Genomic DNA, 15961 nt, shown 5'->3' with positions numbered 1-15961 from the left:
TGTGTCGCCCAGGCTGGAGTGCAGTGGCACAATCTTGGCTCCTCCAGTTTCAAGTGATTCTCCTGCCTCAGCCTCCCAAGTAGCTGGGACTACAGGCGCCTGCCACCACACCTGGCTAATTTTTTTTTTTTCTTTTGAAAGGGAGTCTCACTCTGTCGCCCAGGCTGGAGTGCAGTGGCGCAATCTCAGCTCATTGCAAGCTCCGCCTGCCGGGTTCACACCATTGTCCTGCCTCAGCCTCCCGAGTAGTTGGGACTACAGGCGCCCACCACCACACCCGGCTAATTTTTTTTGTATTTTTAGTAGAGACAGGGTTTCACCGTCTTAGCCAGGATGGTCTGGATCTCATGACCTCATGATCCACCCACCTCAGCCTCCCAAAGTGCTAGGATTACAGGCGTGAGCCACCGCGCCCGGCCCACATCCAGCTAACTTTTTTTGTACTTTTAGTAGAGATGGGGTTTCACTATGTTGGCCAGGCTGGTCTTGAACTCCTGACCTCATGATCTGCCTGCCTCAGCCTCCCAAAGTGTTAGGATTGCAGGTGTGAGCCACCACGCCCAGCCCCAACAATTCTTTATATTGAATTTTCCCTGTTCAAATTAGCAGTGTGATTTCTGCTTACTGAGTAGACTAACTACATTCTCTTTGTGTTCTCAATCCCTGAGGGCCCAAGGGTGGCCCATGTCAAATACATCGTAAGTGTTCACTGGTTTGACTACAGGAACAGCAGAGATTTCCTTTCCCAACTTATTGTTATAAAATCAGAATGTTGAAAACATTAAATATTTCAATGATAGAAAACAAGGAGGTTGAGTCATCTTCAAGTTTTTAAAAGTGGCTATGAAATTATTTTTTCATTTCATTAAAAAAAATTTTTTTTTTTTGTCATAGAGATGGCATCTCACCATGTTGTCATATAGATGGCATCTCACTATGTTGGCCAGGCTGGTCTTGAAATCCTGGGCTCAAGCAATCCATTGGTCTTGGTCTCCCAAAGTGCTGGGATTGTAGGTGTGAGCCACTGTATCTGGCCAGTTGTGAAATTATAAAAACATGTAACAATTCTTTTTTTTGAGACAGAGTTCCGCTCTAGTTGCCCAGGCTGGAGTGCAATGGCACGACCTCGGCTCACCACAACCTCCGTCTCCTGGTTTGAAGCAACTCTCCTGCCTCAGCCTCCCGAGTAGCTGGGATTACAGGCATGCGCCACCACACTCGGCTAGTTTTGTATTTTTAGTAGAGACGGGGTTTCTCCATGTTGGTCAGGCTGGTCTCCAACTCCCGACCTCAGGTGATCCACACGCCTTGGCATCCCAGAGTGCTGGGATTACAGGTGTGAGCCACCGCGCCCAGCCCAACATGTAACAATTCTCCATGTTGAATGTTTTATTTATTTATTTTTTAAATACAGTGGAGTTCCAGCAGATGTACATTTAACTTATGCCAAGTCAATTAAAGCATTTTGGACCAAAAATAAAAAGAAGGAAATGATAATAAAAGTGCAAATATTTTGTCTGCCTGAGCTTACGGCTGAACTGGGAGACTGGGAGCAGTAAAGGCACTGTTCCCTGGGGAAATGGGAGGTAGCTTGAGTCCTAGGTACTTCTCAGAGTGTAGACACTCGCTGCACTGAGTGCTTCCTTTATTGAAAGAAATGTACACTTGGCCTCCACACAGAAACTACTTTATCTGGAGCTCCTGAAGAAAAAGAGGCTGGGCATGGTGGCTCATGCATGTAATCCCCACATTTTGGGAGGCCAAGGCAGGAGGATGGCTTGAGTCCAAGAATTCAAGACCAGCCTGGGCAACAAAGTGAGACTCCATCTCTAAAAAAATAAAATAATTAGCCGGGTGTGGTGACACACGCCTATAGTCCCAGCTACTCAGGAGACCGAGGCAGGAGGATTGCTTGAGCCCAGGAGTTCAAGGCTGCAATGAGCTATGATTGCACCAGTGTACTCCAGCTTGGGAGATAGAGTATGACCCTGTCTCCAAAAAAAGAAAAAGAAAAAGAAAAAGGAAAAGATATCATTCTATCACTGGGCATTGGAGAGAAGCTGGCTGCAGCAGTTAGCGAGAGACAGCATGCCAGTCCCAACGTGGTACCTCTTTAACGAATTTCAAGGGAGACTACTTTTATTCCTTCTAAAGAAAATGGTGACCGCACACTGTCAATGTGCTGCTTCAGAAGTTAGCTTCAATGTTAACAGCTACAGCCTAGCATGTTGAGGACAGGGTGGGACTGCTATAAAGGCAAACAATGGGGCACACAACTTTCAAAGGACCAGAACAACCTTCACAAGTTCCCATTCCTCAGGCTGCCAAAATGTGTCTGAATCCCCACTCGACTACATGTTGTCAAGTTCTATCATCTGTCTAAGCCCCAGTTGCCTCAAATGTAAGACAGTACCTCTTCAAAGGCTAGTATGAGGATTACATAAAACAATACACATGAAACACACAGTACAGTGCCTGGTACCTACAGCTGTTAAACTAATTTTTTTAAATGATAGTAAAACACACCATAAGCAACATTAAGAGACAATTTGGCAAAAATAATTAGAAACTTATATCAGAAAAAGGGTTTCTAGTACACAAGAGCTCCTCCAAACCAATAAAAAAGGGGCCAACAATCAACAGAAAATGAGCAACGATTATGGAGTTCATAGAGAAGAAAACAGAAGTGGTGCTTTAACGTATGAAAAACTATTCAATTTGACTCATAATTTGAAAATTCCAAGTTAAAATTAGTCCAAAGTTGTATTTCATCTAAAAAGATCATGTAAACAGCTACAAATTTAATAGATAGCAATGTGGAAATATTTAAAAATGGCAAATTCACTTATCCACTGACTCCAGTACATTTTTAGGAATTTATTACATAAATTCACAAATGACATACGTATTGGGTTATTCAATGCAGTATCGCTCCTAACAGCAAAAGATTAGAAATAATATAAATGTAGGTTAAGAGCAACTCAAGCAATAAAAGCATGTCTACAAACTGGAATAATAGACAACAGTATAAAAGAATGTGAAAGCTCCTTATGTATCGATTTTGAATGATCTCTAAAATATATTAACTGAAAAAAGAATAAGGCATACTATGCCATAATTTGTAAAAGGAGAAAATTCATATGTACTATGTATGTATGTGAATGTATATGTGTATGTACTTGCCTGCATATGGATAAAATGACTCTGGAAAGGTACAGAGAAACAGGTAACCTTGGCTGCTGCAGAGAACTGGCAGACTGACGCATAGGGCAGAAGGTGGCTTTTCATGTTTTTACCCTTTTGTGTCTTCTGAATATATGAATCACATAAACATGTTATTTATTTAAAACAAATTAAAAAGTGGCCTTACTTGCATATGGTCTGCCCTTCCAGCTGTCATCTGTTGGGTTAGAGAGCTGGCTCTGGCCTCTCTCAGAGGGATTTTTATCTATGCTGCTTAAAGACTGGCGGTCCAGATCCACATCCTAAACATAAACCAGAGGGAAACACAATGCTCACTTTTCTTCATCATAATTTGGGCAGAGACGTGCCTGTTTTAATATGGCTGGTCCAGCCTGTATTCAAGTGCCTTGCTTAGCTCAAAATAAAATTATACCACACGCTTAATGTAACATGCCTCAGAGGCTGCAACGGAGAGATTAAGAATTTAAATTACTTCTCCTCCCAGTAAAATTTCGTATTTTCCTATTCCAACCAAGAGGACATTTCTCTACATATTAGGATTTAACAATAAGAGTGACAAATTTTTTATGCGATCAAGTTCAAAGATAAATTACTAGTGCAGTAACTAGTTTTTTAAAAAGTTGACAGCAGGCCAGGCACGGTGGCTCATGCCTGTAATCCCGGAACTTTGGGAGGTCAAGGCAGGCGGATCACCTGAGGTCAGGAGTTCAAGACCAGCCTGGTCAACATGGTGAAACCCCATCTCTGCTAAAAATACAAAAATTAGCTGGGCGTGGTGGCGGGCACCTTGAATCCCAGCTACTTGGCAGGAGGCTGAGGCATGAGAATCGCTTGAACCCAGGAGGCAGAGGTTGCAGTGAGCTGAGACTGGGCAGCTGTACTCCAGCCTGGGGACAGAGAGACTGTCTCGACAAAAATAAAATAAAATAAAAAACTTAACAGCAGAAGACAGTTGCTGTATCCCAAATGCTTTTTAAAATCTAATGGTCTTAGAGTCATTTAGGAATAAAAGTTAATAATTCAACTCCTATCTGTAAACCAAAGTATTTAAAAGTGAGATCTGAATTAGAACTTCTTTATGTGGACTCACACAAAAAGTAAGAACTACCACTTCTTTGGTGAAGAGGAAAGCACTATTAATTTAGGAGGGCAACAAACAAGCACAGTTACACCAAAGCACTGTTTACAATGTTGAAATCCTAGAACTAACCTGAGAGTCTGGTAAGGGAGAAGTAAAGAAATTATAATACTATGCAGCCACTGAAAAGGCTGCTCTTAAAGAATAGTTTAAAATATGGAAAAACGCTTACATGTTGTTATATGCTAAATGATCCCTCATTTCAAACTGTGGCTGGCTTTCCTAGGCAGGCACAGTCACACAAAGCGGCAGCTAGAAATGTAAACTGCTTTTTACTTGGCGAGGTTACTTACTTGCTTAATGCTTTTCTGGACTTTTTAAAAAATATATTATGAACATATATTATTTTTAGATCTTATAACTTTTTTTACTCACTTCCCATTAAAAAAAAGTACAAACTATACAGGCTTACTGATCTTTTACTAAGATAGAACAAAGAAAAGACAACCAAAGAAGAACCCCAAATCCTACCAAATGCTTTTCTGATGAATCTTCCTCCATTCCTACAGGTCTCCATGTCAGCAAACTTAAGAAAAAGAAACAGAAAAAAAATAATCAATGTGAAAGGCAATCAGGAGCTTTAAGACATCCAATGCACACGGAGATAAACGGGAACAACTGCATGAACACTTACACATGTGGGATGGTTGTTTTGAAAATATCCAACATACAGTTGCAGGTTTCATCCCAGACTTCAGGACTGAATTTCTCTCCATTGGATATTACTAAGTTTTCTAAGCAATTTGTACCTGATCGCGCCAACTGTTCGTTATCTGTAAAATAAAGCAGTATCTATCATTAAACTTCTACTGCTATTTTGATGCCAACCAGGTCTCAAATACTGTATATTGTGAGTTGGAGACAGCAACCGGTGAGTTTCTAGGCTTTTAATTAATGAAGCCATGCTACAGACAGTATTAAAATTTTCATTAAATTTTTTTTGAAGAGATAAAATTGTTTATCATAGTTTTATTGCTAAAGAAAGAAGGTCAACATTTTGCTACTTTAAGTGGCTCATGTATGAAAAATGGTAATAGAAGAGAGAAAATACTAGACCAGGTTTTCAAAAATTTAGTCACTCATACACTACATTTCCAATTTTTGCCATTTGAACAATATCAAATATTTTGTCATTTATTTTAAAATTAAGTCACTTTTTTTTTTTTTTTTTTTTTTTTTTTTGAGATGGAGTCTCGCTCTGTCGCCCAGGCTGGAGTGCAGTGGCGCGATCTCCGCTCACTGCAAGCTCCGCCTCCCGGGTTCACGCCACTCTCCTGCCTCAGCCTCCCGAGTAGCTGGGACTACAGGCGCCCGCTACCTCGCCCGGCTAGTTTTTTGTATTTTTTTTAGTAGAGACGGGGTTTCACCGTGTTAGCCAGGATGGTCTCGATCTCCTGACCTCGTGATCCGCCCGTCTCGGCCTCCCAAAGTGCTGGGATTACAGGCTTGAGCCACCGCGCCCGGCCTTAAGTCACTTTTTCAAAAGTGTAACTAATTTGGCCTTGCCCTAAGCCAAAATTATCTACGGAATCCAGGTCTAATGTGCCAGCTGGGTATTTTTCCTGACAAACTCTAAAATAAACACACAACTACTCAAATGAAAAATGTCTCTTGATGAAGCTGTTGATCTTGACTGAAACAGTACATTTTAAAAACATTTTACTAGAGAAAATTTCAAACATACAAAAGTAAAAAGAACAGTATAATACATGAAGGTACATCTTGTAGAATGTAAAAATAACTATATCCCATCTTTAAGAAATGCTTTATGAACTGACTTGGGGGGGACTGTTTTTATATTGTAATTAAAACACACACATTTCACCAACTAAATTACACATTGTACTCCTTGGCACTACATCCATGCTTTTAAATATTGAAAAAACTAACCTCTCATTAAGGACTATGTAAGAAAAATGATGCCTAGAGGCTTAAAGAGTACCTTGTTTTACGCACCACTGCAATTGTGCAAATACATCAGAAAGAAGAACTTCATTCAAAGCTTCATAAAACTGGGTAAAAACATCACAAATAGCATAAAGTGCGTGATTGCAGGTTGTTGTCATCCACTCAGATTTCTGGGAAAACAAAAAGATAACACTTAAAAGCTACTCTCCCTGCAGTGAGATGGGCACTCTTGTACTCCTGGGAAAACTGTTGTAGAAAGCAATTTGGTCATATGTATCAATAAGACATCTTAAAAATGTTAACACAATCATATGTACAGAGGATATACACAGAGATATTTATAAAATCATGGTAATGATGCCAAAAGTGGAAGCCAGAAGTGAAAAAAAAAATGGATAGATTTGGTTACTTAAAAGCTAACTTTTCCAAAATGAAAAGAAAATAAAGATAATAAAGTGGGCAAATCATCTGCAACTCATGTAAGCATATGCTACATTATTTATATATTTTAAAATGCATAAATCAATAGGAGAAAGATGAATAACCTAGTAGATGAGCTAAGAGTAATTCACAAAAGAAGAATTCATAAAAGGCAACTCTTAAGAATGATCGCCGGGCGCGGTGGCTCAAGCCTGTAATCCCAGCACTTTGGGAGGCCGAGATGGGCGGATCACAAGGTCAGGAGATCAAGACCATCCTGGCTAACACGGTGAAACCCCGTCTCTACTAAAAAATACAAAAATCTAGCCGGGCGAGGTGGCGGGCGCCTGTAGTCCCAGCTACTCGGGAGGCTGAGGCAGGAGAATGGCGTAAACCTGGGAGGCGGAGCTTGCAGTGAGCTGAGATCCGGCCACTGCACTCCAGCCTGGGCGACAGAGGGAGACTCCGCCTCAAAAAAAAAAGAAAAAAAAAAAAAAAAAAAAAGAATGATCAATCCTATGAGAGAAAATATGCCACCTCACTAGCAGTTTGAAACACTTTTTCAATGTGATACATTTGGCTTATCAAATTAGCAATGACTAAAACAAATTAAAATGAGAAGACCTGGAACGAATATGGAGAAACAGAAACTCTCATGCATTGTTGACAGAAGTGTAAATGGCTACAGAGATATTTGCAGGTCAGCTTAGTGGTACATATCAAAAGGCTTAGTAATATGCAGGCCCCAAACCTGGCCACTTGTCTTTAAAGAGGAAAACACCACCACAAGTACCAGTGTAGCTGCAAAAAATGTTCATTTCAGTGCTGTCCAGAAAAACTGGAAGCAGCCTAAATGTTCATGAGCTGTGGAACATCCACAGCTAAGACTATTTTGTAGCCATTATTAAAACAACATTGTAGAAGAACGGCTGGGTGTGGTGGCTCACACCTGTAATCCCTGCACTTTGGAGGCTGAGGCGGGTGGATCACTTGAGGTCAGGAGTTTGAGACCAACATGGCCAACATGGTGAAATCCTGTCTCTACTTAAATTACAAAAATTAGCTGGGTATGGTGGCATGAGCCTGTAGTCCCAGCTACTTGGAAGGCTGAGGCAGGAGAATTGCTTAACTTAGGAGACGGAGGTTGCAGTGAGCTGAGATTGCACCACTGCGCTCCAGCCTGGGCAACAGAGCAAGACTCTGCCTCAAAAAAATGAAACAAAACAAAGGAACAAACAAACAAACAAACAAACCAACCATTCTAGAAGAAAAGTTATGGCTATGGAAAAATACTCATGTATTAAGTTTAAGAAGTAGTTTACATATGTGTGTTGGAATTCTATTTTCATAGAAGAAAAAAGGTGGATCACAAATACATGTGTGGGTGGACACACAGATGAAAGTCTTAACAGTGGCTGCCTATGAAAAACTGCAACTGTGGGTGTTTACATTTTTCTTTCCTTTTGTCTGTGTTCTGTAGTTCTATTTGTTTTATAATGAGGAAAAACATATTTAAATTTAAAAAGATTAGAAAACTCCATCTATACTATGACCTCAACCATATTTATTTATTTAAGAGATTGGGTCTCACTATGTTGCCTAAGTTGGTCTCAAACTCCTGGTCTCAAGTAATCCTCCCACCTCACCTTCCCAAAATGCTGGGATTATAGGCATGAGTCACTGTGTCTGGCCTCTGAACCATATTTAAACCATGCAGAAGACTGAGAAAAATTTGCAAAAACATTAACTCTAATTTTGGATGGTAAAGGAATAATTTTTTTGTATTTGCCTAATATTCCATATTAAGCATATGTCACTTTTATGTTGGGGTGAGGGAAGGAACGCTGTTCCCAAAAGAAATAAAAAAGATACTTTTCCATCTAAAAATCTTGAGCCTAGAATACCCTTTCGTTATCCCTGAACCTCTAAGGGACAAATAAAAACACCTACAGGCATCAAACATCCTTTTAAAAAAAAAGGCCTAATATTCAACATCATCTCCAAATGCAACTTCATTAAAAACCCTTAAGGGAGCAGAGACATTCCACTTTCTGACTGCTCAGAGGTTGATATGAACAAAACAACTACAGTGACCAGTCAGCAGCCCTGCTGAACTGGAAGGTGCAATGCCTGAGGGCCAAGCGGCAGGCCACAGAGATGCGTTTCCTCTCATTCTTCTGAACGTGGAGAAGAGTCACTCAGGACTAGCTGATATTGGTAGGAGAGTATCAGAAAGGTGTTTCCATTTTTAAAACCTTAAGTTGCTCAGTATTTAAGAACTCTGGGTAGACGATGATGCAGCCCCTAGAGGCAAATATAGGCCAGAAAGGCTTTCCTCTCCATTATACCCAGGGCAGTGCTGTAGTTTTTACCCACCTCTGACTGTTGCTCAGGGAGTTTCATATTGTCAAAAATCCGAAACACAATTCTGAACAGGTCTTGCCACCAGTGTTTTTCAAAGGTGTGGCCATAGCTCTTCATGATCTCAAACATGACTGTGAGTCCCCTGGAGGAAACAAAGTCAGGCACAGAAGAAAGAATGGTGGAGAAGAGAACAACAGAGAAAAGAGTGGGGTCAGGTAAGCAAGTAAATGGGGTTCATTTCAGTGATGTAAGGGGCCACCACATGGGAACATGGTTACCTTGTTCGTACATCTAACTTGCATCTATTAATGATGCAGGAGAGTTCGAATAAGATGGGGAACCAGCCTCGGACCCAGACTCTGTCACCAGGAGCTACATTCATGTCATCACTTGTGTATTCTTGTAGCACCTATGATGAAAATCACATCTCAGGTGTAAACTAATCATGCAAAAGGAAGGAACTGAAAGGGAACTATATACCAATTAAGGCCCCACACATTTTTCTCTCCCAAAAATCTCCATTCAGCAAGGGTACAGTGGGAACAGACTGCACAAAGACATTATCTGTCCCAAAGGGCACATGAGCAGCTTCCCAGTACAAACCTATGGACCTCTGCGGGTTTTAGAACAAGTTGAAGGGGGCAGATCACAAGAGTCCTGGGGGTGGGAGGTATTATACAAAGAAGAGCTCTAAAGGTCAAATGGTATTGACAAAATATCCAGGATAATTCATTATCTTAGGTCTTTCTGGAATGTTACTGTAATACATATTACTTAAAATAACATCCGCAGCTACTATTGACTGAGTGCTTGCTATGGGCCAAGCACTGTTAAAAGTTCTTTTCATGGATTAACAATTCTCACAAGGATTCCAAGTGGCAGGTAGAAACAATGGTCCTGGGTTATAGATGAAATAAGTGAGGCATTAAGAGCTTCAGTAAGCTGTTCAAGGTCATGCAGCTAGGACCTGGCAGTCTCTACAGTCTGCATGTATAGCCCTACTCTCTGCCCTGTTTCTGGGATTTTGACTCCTCTGCTCTGTAACCACTCTTGAAGTGGTACTGAAAGTTCTTTAGCAACTCTTGTTATCTAATGTTAGGCAATTTCTCTCTGTGCTTTGGTTAACTCTCCTGTACAATGGGAGATAATTACGTCTCATAGGTCTGACGTGGGGACTAAATGAATCAACATACAGAAAATATCTAGAATGGTGCCCAACAAGTACTAAGTGCTCAACCAACATTGGCTCCCATTATCATCACATCTTAGTGAGCTGTTGTAAGGGATGAGACATCTCACCTTAGAGGTTTATAGCTCTTTCTGTAAAGGATACTGAAGTAGAGATCTACACAGGACATCATAGTTTAGACGGACTTGTTTTCAGCCTATTTCAGTGTTTTGGGACTCTGTCATTTAAACCAAATAGGCCTCTTTAGAAAGATGAGACACATCACAAAAAACCCCATGATTTTCAGGAGAAAACAAAAGGTGATTTTTAAATATGATTTCTCAGGCACATTACAAAGGCATAATGCCATTTCCTAAAAGGGAGGTTTGTTTTCTTTCAAATAGAAAGGTCTAGCTTCTTGAGCTTTGCCAAAATACAAAAGCTAAAATACAAGTAACTTTTGCAAAAACAATTTGTAGAATATCATAGGTTCAGTATGAATAAAATACAGAATTTCACATATACCAGATAATGAAAAGACCTAACTCCCTGCCATGGCAGCATTTTGAAATAAACGCCTAATTTAGGGCAAACATACATTTCTACGAGCGCAGCTGGAAAGCTCTTTGTTAGGAGCAAGAATTTCTGCTTCATGACCTTTTCCCTTCACTGCCCATCTAAGTAAGGTGGGGAAAAACGAACCCGAGGCCTCTCAGAGACGTATTTGCCACAGAAGCGGATGAGCCGAATCGCTTCCATGCTTGTGTCAGGGAAAGCGGCGTTGCAGGCGAACTCTGATAAGCACTTCACAGCATCCTGAAAGGAATCGATGGCTGCAGGAAAATGGTGCTGGAAAATAGTTGCTGGGGGAACACAAGGCACATTTATCATAAGATCAGGATTTAGAAATGGGGATGAAAACATGCACGTGCGCACAAACACATACACACATATATCAGAGATAACTGTGAAAATCTAAGGAAAGCATGTCAGTATCTTTGGAAGACAGTTTTTCTTATTAAATTACTCACTGGGTACAGCTTGGGCTAGACAATCTTTCTGAGCTCAAGCAATGATGTAAAGGCCCAAATATCCATTCATTCAACATTTATTGAATGCCAACTATGTGCAAAGATGAGTCGATGCCTACAAATTTCCATAGAAATGAAGTAAACATCACGTTACATGCTTGCAGGCAGAACCCAGGACTCCTGGTCAGTCCAGAGGAGGGGCACACTGCACTAACGCTGGGCTGGACTGCCCGAGTGCAAGTCCTGGTTCTACTACATCCAAACTGTGTGTCCTCAGGCAAGTTCTTATATTTATTTTTCTGTGCCTCAATTTCCTCTTTAGTAACATGGGGGAAATAATGGGATAGTCTGTTCTCACTATTCATGAGAGTTACATTCTATAAAGTTGCCATAAACACTGAATTCAAGAATAGTGAACCATGGCTCTTAGGGAAAAGATGGAGATAGGCAGCTAGATGCCTGCAAGTCTCTGGTCAGAACATTTTCATCAGCTGATCAAGACATAACCTTGTTGTATGTGTGTTCCTGATGAAAAGACTCCTTATTTAATAGATATTGTTGATTCATTAACACTGAACTCACAGCCAATAGCACTGTAACTCATTCTTGAAGGAAGCTCATCTAACACACATATTTTTTCCATAAGACACATCACAGTCTTTCTGCACGTAGAACACTACCCAGCATTCAGCACTATGCTTGGGCGACATTTTAAACAGTGAAATAAATCACCAACAAAAAGCACAAAAATGTAAAAAAACATGGCACTCGATAGGCCACAGAAAGCACACTTGTTTATGTCATGGTAGCTCAAACAAGAAGGCAGGGCACCACCTTCTTCCGCCACAACGGGGAATGTGCGCCTTGGGTGACTCAAGTTTTTGCTGTTCTGTGCATGCACATGTTGGCAAATGACCACAAAAGCACCATGAGTACTGGTTGTGGCGTTATTAATGTATATACATTTTAGTGAGTATATACATGGAATCCACCAATAACGAGGACTGACTGTACTTCTTTTATAGTCATTAGAGTGGCCTTGGGATTGATTTGACTTTCAAATTTCATCTGGCTTGAAATAACATTCACGTTTATCTGCTGGACCCAAACTGACTGATAACAGTAAAGGCCATTTAGAGAAGGCAAGGAGAAAGTCAAAACGAGTTAAAATGAGGATTAATACTCATCAAGTGCTTATAACACTGCCTGGCCCATTACTATATCACAGTAGAGCCAAGGTAGGGAAGCCCCTGTAGGCAGTAAAATAGACAGCAAGTAAGTGACACCCTTCTAGACGTGCAGGTGGGACATCAGTAGGGAGGGAACAGAGCCACTTACTGACAATGTGGCAAGTGGTCTGGAAGGCCAGCTCCACAATGTTCCCGTCATGATCAGAGGCTGCCTGGTGGAACACGGCAAAGATGTTCTTCCAGCCTGAACGGATGTTGGCTGCCTGGGAGTTCACCATCTGGGCGATGCAGCGGATCACCATGTCCCGGATGGTGGGAGACCTGAGGAAGGAATGGGATGGCCATATCATCTGTACTTTGGAGAATGGGAAGAGAAATGAACATAGCTCATCCCTTAGAAGCAGCACTTAAACATTTCTTATAGCACATAGCAATTCACATTTGGGCTCTGCCCCATTTCCTCTGACTTTCATTCCAAACCTAGCATGCTGCATAGAGCTACAACCACCATCCTGCAATCACGAAACAATAAACTCAAGGTTGAAAAGCTGACCCTCTGAATGGAAGAACAAAAGGAAAAAGCCTGGGTCTCAAGTAGTCCCTATCCAGGCCATGGAACCAAAGTTGAATGCTTGCCTCTGACTTCTTTCCTGTTACGAAAACAATGAATAGCCTTGCGGTTTAAGTCACTGTTGGTCAGTTTTTCTGGCCAAAAACATTTCAAATAATATAATTCTGCAACCTAGAGATAATCATTACTAAATTCTTGTGTGTATCTTCTTAGATTTTGGGGCAGGGATATACCTATCGATAAACGCATGTATGTGGACTGGAGCATACATATATAATTTAAGGTGCAATGTTTGCCTAAATTACTATAAAGCAAAACTTGAAGATAGAGAAAATGGCTGATTTTCTGGAACAGCTGCAATTGTCTCACAACCTGTTAAGACATACGATTATGGAGGAACCTTATTATCTCACAAACAGCAAGAAGGAAAGCTATATAAGCCTATAACTTCAATAGTACTAGTTTTAAAAATCAGTACAGTAGCCTTGGGATTGCAGGTTTGACTTTCGATTTTTTTTTTTTTTTTTGAAACAAGGTCTTACTCTGTTGCCCAGGCTGGAATCCAGTAGAGCGACCTCGACTCTACAACCTCTGTCTCCCAGGCTCATGACTTTCAAATTTTATCTGGCTTAGAATGACATTCATGTTTGTCTTCCAGGCTCACACTAACCAATAATAGGAAAGGCCATTTAGAGAAGGCAAGGAGAAAGTCAAAACAGTTAAAAATTAGCTGAAAGTTCACAAAGTAAACATGTCACCTGCAGATAACAAAGGACTGACTACACAACATAAGTAACTTCCATATATAATAAAAATGAATTCATGGTTGTCTCTCCATGGAGAATAAAGCAACTTTTTGACAAAACTATATTTATTATGTTTTTTGCCTGATTGTTAAAAGTAAGATAGGATGATAGTAAAAGTTTTGGAAAACGCAGAAAAAGGATGATAAAAAAAATTTGCCTGGGTGCGGTGGTTCACACCTGTAATCCCAGCACTTTGGGAGGCTGAAGCAGGTGGATCACTTGAGGTCAGAAGTTGAATACCAGCCTGGCCAACCATGGTGAAACCCCGTCTCTAATAAAAATACAAAAATTAGCCGGACATAGCAGTGCACGCCTATAATCCCAGCTACTCGGGAGGCTGAGGGAGGAAAATAGCTTGAACCTGAGAGGCAGATATTGTAGTGAGCCGAGATTGCACCACTGCACTCCAGCCTGGGCAACACGGCAAGACATCTCAAAAAAAAAAAAAAAAAAAAAAAATCCTTTACATGATATATGGTATTTCACATGGAGAGATACATTTAACTATCCCTATTATATTGTCTGTCCAATTCTACAACCTGTCCTTTTCTCTAAACTGTTATTAGTAATTTCCCACATTATAAACATTATGAACTTTTTTTTTTTTTGAGATGGAGTTTCTCTCATCATCCAGGCTGGAGTGCAGTGGCATGATCTTGGCTTACTGTAACCTCCACCTCCCACGTTCAAGTGATTCTCATGCCTCAGCCTCCTGAGTAGCTGGGATTACAGGCATGCACCACCACGCCCAGCTAATTTTTGTATTTTTAGTAGAGACGGGGTTTCACCATGTTGGCCAGGCTGATCTCGAATTCCTGACTTCAGGTGATCCACCTGCCTCGGCCTCCCAAAGTACTGGGATTACAGGCGTGAGCCACCCCACCCGGCCAAATATTGTGAACATTTTTAAGAGTGAAACGATATCCCATGTTGTGCCTGTACCAACATTTACTTTAACACTTGTTTATTTAGATAGTTTCTGCTTTTTTCTAGAAAACTATTTTCTGTGTGGAATTACTGAGTCAAAGGGGCACAAAAATATCAGGATTCTTGATACATATCACCAAAATGCTTTTGGAAATGTTACAGTAAGTTACAGTTCCACTGATAGTATCTGAGAGTGCCTGACAACATGTGATTCTAAACTCACCCTGCCCCTTTTCAAATGGGAATAGGACAGGCAGGAAAGGCCTGGAGTTAGGAGATGAGGGCTTCCATGCAATCAGGCTTGCACACGTGGCTTGGCCATGTGAGGACTCGGTCTCCTCAGGCGCTCTCAATGGTGCTCCCAAAGGCAGGAAAATATTTTTGTGTATTTGCTAAAGGGTGATGCCAGACTCTGGGTTTAATTTTGGTTCTCTTAAAATGAGCAATAAAGCAGACATACAGACACCAGAAGAGAGACACATCAAGGAAACTTTTCTGGTGCCCTTTTATTCACTACCCTAACAGCCTGCTCTGGCATCCAGCTTGGGAGCTTCCATTTTCTTTAAAAAAAAAAAAAAAAAAAAAAAGACCAGATGCGGTGGCTCACGCCTATAATCCCAGCACTTTTGGGAGGCCGAGGCAGGTGGATCACTTGAGGTCAGGGGTTTGAGACCAGCCTGACCAGCATGGTTTCCATTTCTACTGAAAATACAAAACTAGCTGGGCATGGTGGTGTATGCCTGTAATCCCAGTTACCTGGGAGGCTGAGGCAGGAGAATTGTTTGAAACTGAGAGGCAAAGGTTGCAGTAAGTTGAGATCGCACCATTGCACTCCAGCCTGGGCAACAAGAGCAAAACTCCATCTCAAAAAAAAAAAAAAAAAAAGATCCAGGCTGATCTGAAGTACAACTTTTAGGGGAGTGGCAGACAAGAGGAATTAGGTCCAAAAGTCATCCTTGACATCTCTTCCTTTATGCTCCATGGCCAATTCATCAGCACATGGTGTAAGATTCCCTTTCCAAATGTGCACAGAATCTAATCCATCACTGCCACTGCTCCCACCTTGGTCCAAACCTGGACAACTACAATGGCCTCCTACCTCATCCTATTGCTCCTCATTTTCCAGGGATAAATTCAGGGTGGTCCTTTAAAATACGTCAGATCATTTCAGTTCTCTGCTTAAAATCCTCCAATGGCAGGCTGGGCGCAGTGGCTCATGCCTGTAATCCCAGCA

General features: G+C 41.1%; 1 protein-coding gene across 1 annotated transcript in view; it reads right to left on the bottom strand.

Moving 5' to 3' along the window:
* ARFGEF2 (ADP-ribosylation factor guanine nucleotide-exchange factor 2 (brefeldin A-inhibited)) overlaps positions 1-15961 on the bottom strand; it is a 101054-nt gene that overhangs the window by 21276 nt on the left and 63817 nt on the right. Inside the window, 8 exon segments of the mRNA XM_011995403.1 lie at positions 3371-3485; positions 4814-4868; positions 4977-5115; positions 6285-6420; positions 9047-9176; positions 9313-9443; positions 10905-11065; positions 12572-12744. Of these exon segments, the coding sequence (XP_011850793.1) occupies positions 3371-3485; positions 4814-4868; positions 4977-5115; positions 6285-6420; positions 9047-9176; positions 9313-9443; positions 10905-11065; positions 12572-12744 (1040 nt within the window).

Source organism: Mandrillus leucophaeus, unplaced genomic scaffold, assembly GCF_000951045.1.
Source record: "Mandrillus leucophaeus isolate KB7577 unplaced genomic scaffold, Mleu.le_1.0 Scaffold489, whole genome shotgun sequence".
Taxonomy (NCBI): Eukaryota; Metazoa; Chordata; class Mammalia; order Primates; family Cercopithecidae; genus Mandrillus; species Mandrillus leucophaeus.
This window is presented reverse-complemented; position numbering and strand designations above follow the sequence as displayed.